General features: G+C 35.8%; 1 protein-coding gene across 1 annotated transcript; it reads left to right on the plus strand.

The window, feature by feature from the left end:
- Positions 1-1,466: 1,466 nt before the first annotated feature.
- LOC131165802 (uncharacterized) lies at positions 1,467-3,982 on the plus strand. The gene is made up of 5 exons (XM_058123894.1): positions 1,467-2,249; positions 2,443-2,519; positions 2,693-2,729; positions 2,894-3,002; positions 3,149-3,982. Exons 1-5 carry the CDS (start codon positions 1,814-1,816, stop codon positions 3,852-3,854), a joined length of 1,365 nt encoding a protein of 454 aa, XP_057979877.1. The 5' UTR covers positions 1,467-1,813; the 3' UTR covers positions 3,855-3,982.
- Positions 3,983-6,675: the final 2,693 nt, after the last annotated feature.

The raw sequence follows: 6,675 nt of genomic DNA on the forward strand, positions 1-6,675 counted from the left end.
AAGAAGGAATTTGAGAGAGAGAGAGAGAGAGAGAGAGAGAGAGAGAGAGAGAGAGAGAGAGAGAGAGACGCGTGGGGTTAAAATGCAATAAAAAAGTGAAGGGCAGATAAATCCAAATTTTCTTTTTTTTAAAGAATCATTATAGTGCAGAGATTAGCTAGGTACATAGGTTAGATGGATAGAGCAGAAGGAGCAAATTAAAAGGGCAGTCTCAGATGGATCCATATATGCATCCATCCATCCATCTGTATATACTATCTCTAATTCTGTCATGCATGTGGGGACATGCAGTTTTCAATTCCGTGATTCTCGACGGAAATCAAATCACATTGCCTCTGTCCCAGTTCATTTATTTATTCCTCATGTTTTTCTTTGTGCTTGGACTTGGGATCCACATTCCCCTCCTGCTGATTGATCATCCTAATTCCATGCATTAGCTAGCTTGTCCCATAGACCAGCCCAGCGCCCAGCTCTGCCTTAACCCCCACGCACAATCTTCTCCCCCCGCCCTCTCTCTCCTTCATATATCTTAGAAACTTCTTTCCAAAGATATCTTTTAAATTCCTTAAAACATTTTTGTTATCTGAAATTCAAAAAATTAAGAGAACAAAAAATGTTTCAGATCAATAAACCAAAAAATTTGAGTTTACGTATTATTAATATTTTATTTTTCTTAATTTTAATCATATTTAAATAATTTTTTATTTTTCATAGCTATTGACTTACCGTGAAAATATAGTGAAAAATAAGTTTCTTTTTTTTAAAAAAAATAAAATTCTTATTAAATCAAACCCTTAAAGTTACAACGTGAGACTTTTAATATGCAAGTTTGGCATATAGTTTAAAAGTTGGGATGTAATTAACTCTATTTATTGATCAAATTAAAAAAAAGTCACCTCAATTAAGAGTTAACTACCTCTATTTATTGATTAGTGATATGTTATTTCTTTGAAAGGGTATCAGCTAGCTAGTGATCACGGTTTATTAACAATGTGCATATATTCTTGTCATATTTAATATTATTTTTTTCAATCATGACATTAGTTTATAGATGAACCGTACTACTAACTTCAATATATTATATATATACACAACATGAAAATATACAGTAGGGTGTGTGAAAGCATTAGATAACATTTAACAACTAAATTTAATTACTTTCTCCGATTGAATGTATGTGTATTTTTATTTTTTACCCACTCCGGCGGCGCCAATATACTTGATTAATTTTGTAATATTTCTCTTCTTTTTTTTTAGTCTCATATTTATAGTTAAATGACTTATATATAATATAATATTCTTCATTATATATAATATTATATATATTTTATTCTGTCCACAAGTCACGGCGTTCATATGTGTTGTCCAACACATGCATGCATGCACTCATCGCCCTACCATGCATGTATTCACATGCAAAGAATCGTCATCATACAAGTATAAAAATTCAGACAAACCCAGAGAGAGAAAGAAAGAGAGACCCCGGCAGAGAGAGAGAGAGAGGGTAATTATTTGCATTTGTCAAGGTTAGGGTTTCCATTAGACCTAGCTAGATAGCTATAGCTGCAAAACTTTGGCGGCACTGAAGAATTGAAGAGCAAATCTCCATATTCTCTTGGAGGGGTCTGATGAAGATCATATCAACAGTGAGTTCTAGTTCTTGCTTCTTAGAATATTATGCTCACAAGTCCACCTTAGCCATACTATTCACCATTATTATTTCCACACATCTATGATTATAATATATATTTGGGGAAGAAATTGAAGAAATTGCATAAAGGGCCTAAATTAATTGAGAGAGAATCGAAAAATAATGGATACGAGGAAGGGAAGAGATAGCTCTAGCAGAGAAGAATCCAAGCTAAGCCCTTGTAAGGATCAGGACGAGGATGGAGAAGAAGAAGAAATACTTCACCAATATGATCTTCATCAGAACTCGTCATCGTCCTCCAAAGCGAAGAAGAAGAAGAAGAAGAAGAAGAAGAAGCAGAGGAGTGAAGCAACAGCAGCAGCCGCAGCAGCTGGGAGCTCATCAATTAGCAACAGCAGCTCATCAGTTGAAGAGATCAACACTAATGGCAGTGTTAGCGGAGGGAAGAAGGCAGCAGCAGATGCTGATGCAGCTTCCGCAGCCGGGACTTCCGGATCCGTAAGGCCTTATATCCGCTCGAAGATGCCGAGGCTGCGGTGGACGCCCGATCTCCATCTCTGTTTTGTTCATGCTGTTGAAAGACTGGGAGGCCAGGACAGTGAGTTCCCAAATTAAATCTACAGTAGCTAGTTATATATATGTGTGTGTGTGTGTAGATGGATGGATCTATAGTTTCAGTACTTAGTTTCTTAATTGTGAGGGCCAACCAGTACTATTTGAATTGAAGGAAGCATTTCCTGATTGATTTATTTAATTATGATGAGGGATTGTTGGCTTGATTGATGGTGCAGGAGCAACGCCCAAGTTGGTTCTTCAATTGATGAACATCAAGGGCCTTAGCATCGCTCATGTGAAGAGCCATCTTCAGGTAATTAATTAATTATTCAATTTAACAAAATTAAGGTAGTTCCTTGATCAGTATCTAAATAGATTGGTGCTTGATTAATTCCATGATAAATTATGGTTTATTAATGTTGTTTCTTAAGTAATGAGTTAATGCTAATTTGAATATCCAAAATTTGGGCTAATTTGTGTTTGCAGATGTATAGGAGCAAGAAGATGGATGATCAAAATCAAGGTAGGCAACTAAATTTTATTAATTTTCCAGTTATGGTGCAAAACTTCAATCTACAAAATAGTGTTGTTAAAACTAATTAGGTTTTTCATAGTACAAGTTTGAGATTCGATCTATTCATCGATATTTTTTAGCTAATTTTGTGAGAATGTTGTTTTCGATGACAGTTAGAACGGAGCAAGGGCTATTCGGGGAAGGGGCCGACCACCATATTTACAATCTGAGTCAGCTCCCAATGCTACAAAGTTTTAACCACAGGCCTTCTTCAATTTTAAGGTAATTACTAAACCAACCAATTAATCCTCTACCCCATTTTGAGCTTGGGATCAAATTACTATTTTATTAAATTGGGGTTTTTGATGAGTTTAATTTATGATATATCTAAAATTCTTTACTTAATATTAACGTTTATGCATTTCAAGATATGGTGACAATGCTTCATGGAGTGGCCATGGCAGCAAGACTTACAGCCATGGCAACAAGATTTACAGCTCTTACAACATGGGAGGGGTTCCATTTGATAGAGCAAGACATGGGATTTATGGTTCAACTTATAATATTGGAGTTGGGAATTCGCCTTTCAAGAGTAATATTACTGATGAAAATCCTTTCAAAGGCAACAACAACATCATCTCACTAAACAATAACAATATTGTTTGCACAAGTCCAAAACATAATTCTTTCCATGGGCAAGTACTGAGTCATCAAAGACCATTATTCCATAGGACTCCTGCAGAAGCCTTTCGATCATCGCAACAATTGCGTCATGATTCATGCAAGCGACCTCAAGTCCTCGCGTCGACCTCCACTGAACATAATCTTTTATCCCAATTGATGCAAGAAAGGGAGAGAGCTGAAGAAGTGAAGTGTTTGAACAATGACAAAACTCAAGAAGATCAACAAAACAGGTTGAAGAGGAAGAGTTCGGAATTGGATCCCAACCTTGACTTGAACTTATCTCTAAGAGTGGCACCTGAAAATGGCAACGAATTAGTCGATAGCAATTTATCTCTTTCTTTGTTTTCGTCATCGTCCTCAAGGCTTAGCGGGTCGAAGGAGGAGGAATATTATTGTAATGATGGTGAGAAGCATACAAAGAGGGCGAGTACTCTAGATCTGACTTTGTGAATGAGACAATTCTAAGTGAGATCTTGAGGTACTTGTCCAACCTATCACAACATTTAATGCATAAGATCATTGTCTTTACCTGCATAAAATAAGGTAATGGCCATTTCAATTGAATTCTTCCATCTATCTTCTGTTGTTTTTATCGTTTTGTACGCATGAATTTAACTATAATAAGCTTCTGTTGGTGAATATCTAGGAATCCATGCATATATATATTTTAAAGTTGAAAATTTTTAGCATTATAATTAAGACATACATGCACATTGGTAAATGGGTTTATATATATATAGAAAAAAGTGGGTTCTTAGATCTATCCATCATGGCTAGGTACGTACGTAGCAGCTTTTTTCATGATTAAGAACTAAATTGTGGGTAGTTTCAATGCCAACGTTATTTAATTTATTTCTTGAACTGCACAAATATTAATTAATATTCAATCTATTTGCATGAAAATCTTTTTAAGTCCATTATCTTTTGAACCATGTTAACGTTGGAAATGACAAGATTAATGTTTTGTTAATTGATGTCAAGCATGCATGCGTGGAGATCGATGGACGAAAGCATCTAGCTAGCCAGGTTGATATATATATATATATAAAAGAGACGCACACACGCATAGTACATCCTATTTTTGTACCCATTTTAATTTGTTTATCAGTGATATGGATCCCATGTATAATGGATTGCTGGTTTCTTAAAATCAAGATTTTTTTTTTGTCATCAGGATATCATCGCCTAAGAGATGATATAATATAAATGATGAGGTGTTATTTTTTGTTTAGAAAGGTAATTTTATCAAAGGAGTGAATAGCAAGCAACTTAAATCCTTCCAAGCGGAAGAAGAATTCAAAGAGGGGAAAGATTGGCAAGATCTTCCTCCTAAATTAGAGCAGATATATGAAAACTCTTTTTAGTCTAAAAAAGATAAGAGGGTATAGGACCTAATTCAAAGGTACAGGTTTGATAAACAATCATCAAACATCTTTGCGACTATGCAGTAATTTTCCTTTAAGATTCTTCCATTCCTCTTTTTCCAAATTTCTTAGCATATGATTGTCGAAATGATTGCTTTCATCTTTCTAAGAAACCCTTTAATTTTCGATAAGTTCCAAGTTAAGAACATTAATTTTAGCCTATTTGGCATGACTATGTGATTACACGTCCTCTAGCAAACGAGAGCCCAAATCTGCTTACTAAATTGACACTGAAGGAAAATGTGATCAGCTTCTTCACTTTCTTTCTTTCAAAAAACACACATAGAAGTCATCCTCCAACCTCTTTATTGCAGATTGTTTGTTGTAAGAATTTTGTTATTAATTGCTAGCCAACAAAAGATACTCACCTTTGATGGGATGAAAGAGTTTCATAGTTGATTGTATGAGATTCTTAGATTATTGCAATTGTTCTTATTTGCGGGTTGAACACTGTGGAAGGTTTGAGATGCTTTGAGGGTCCAAGAGCACAAGTCTTTTTTCCCCCTATTTATGTTGTCATTGTATAATAATTTGAACAACTCCATAACTTTGTTGATCTCCTTACCTTTGAGATGTAAGTCAAGGGATAAATCCCAAAAAGGCATGTTATTAGGGAAGCTCAGTAAATCTTCCACCTTAGCATCCTTTTGGCTAGCCACTTGGAAAAGGCTCAGAAAAAAAAAAAAAATTCCTTAAGAGTGGCTTTTGCGGCCCATTTATACAACCAAAACTTTATTTTGCTCCCATCTCCAACATTGATCTTCATGTGTTCCCAATTGGTATGCTTGAGTTTATTGAAATTTTTCCATAAGCACCAGCTTGTGCCTTTGAAAATTGTCTTTGGGTACTAGTTTGCGGCATTGTACCTACGTTTGATACTAATCACCAATTTCTAGAAATCTTTGTCTTCTCTACCGAACCTCCATATCCATTTCCCCATATATAAGAGCTTTGTTCATAGTCTCTAATTGTATGATTTCTAATCGGCCTTACTTTTTTGATTGTGTAACTGAGCTCCACTTGGCAAAGAGGAATTTGAAATTTTCCTCGGTTCCCCTCAATATGAAGTTTCTAACATAAACATGTAATATATGGGTTGATTGCAAAAGCACATAGTTTATAACGGTCAATCTACCTCTTAAATAAAGGAACTTTGATTTCCAAGTCGCCAGCTTCCTCTCCATATTTTCCATTACCAGTCCCAGATGTGCCTAGAGGTTGATTTGGCTCCAAGTGGGAGTTCAGGTATGAAGTGGGAAACGAGTCCAGTTTGCAATTGAGAATTCTATCCTTCTACTCCGCACCTTCTACTCCTCCAATTGGAAAGATGTTGCTCTTCGACAGATTTATTTTTAGCCCTGCAACCGCCTCAAAACAAAGAAGGATGACCCGTAAGTTTCTGAACTTGAAAGAGGCTAGGAGTTACTGCAAAAGATCAAAGTGTTGTCTGCAAAAAGAAGATGAGATAAGTGGATTGAGACAAATTAAAAATACTAACGCCCTTCAATGTACCGGTAGCCAAACCTCTTTTTATCATCTAGCTGAGATAAAGTTTCCATAGAAATAATAAAGAGAGATGGAGACAATGGATCCCCTTGTCTCAGTCCCCTTGAACTCTTAAAAAAACCGGTAGCCTTTACGTTGACCAAAATCGAGAAGGAATCTGTTGAAGTGCACCACTTTATCCAGTTTCTCCATTTTTCTTCAAATCCCACGATTCTGAGGATGTTGATGAGGCATTTCCAAATAACATGGTCAAAGTCCTTTTGCAAATCAAGCTTGCACACAAAAATTTTAATCTTGTTCTTCCACAGAAATTCAATTCCCTTATTGGCGATCAAAGCTGC

The sequence above is a fragment of the Malania oleifera genome, chromosome 10 (genome assembly GCF_029873635.1).
Source record: "Malania oleifera isolate guangnan ecotype guangnan chromosome 10, ASM2987363v1, whole genome shotgun sequence".
Taxonomy (NCBI): Eukaryota; Viridiplantae; Streptophyta; class Magnoliopsida; order Santalales; family Ximeniaceae; genus Malania; species Malania oleifera.

Bases quoted from the DNA above. Each gene is read 5' to 3' on its own strand.
- LOC131165802 (XM_058123894.1), top strand. From the start codon at position 1,814: ATGGATACGAGGAAGGGAAGAGATAGCTCTAGCAGAGAAGAATCCAAG. The intron at 2,250-2,442 runs GTGAGTTCCCAA...TTGATGGTGCAG, and splicing joins AAGACTGGGAGGCCAGGACA to GAGCAACGCCCAAGTTGGTT. The intron at 3,003-3,148 runs GTAATTACTAAA...ATGCATTTCAAG, and splicing joins AGGCCTTCTTCAATTTTAAG to ATATGGTGACAATGCTTCAT.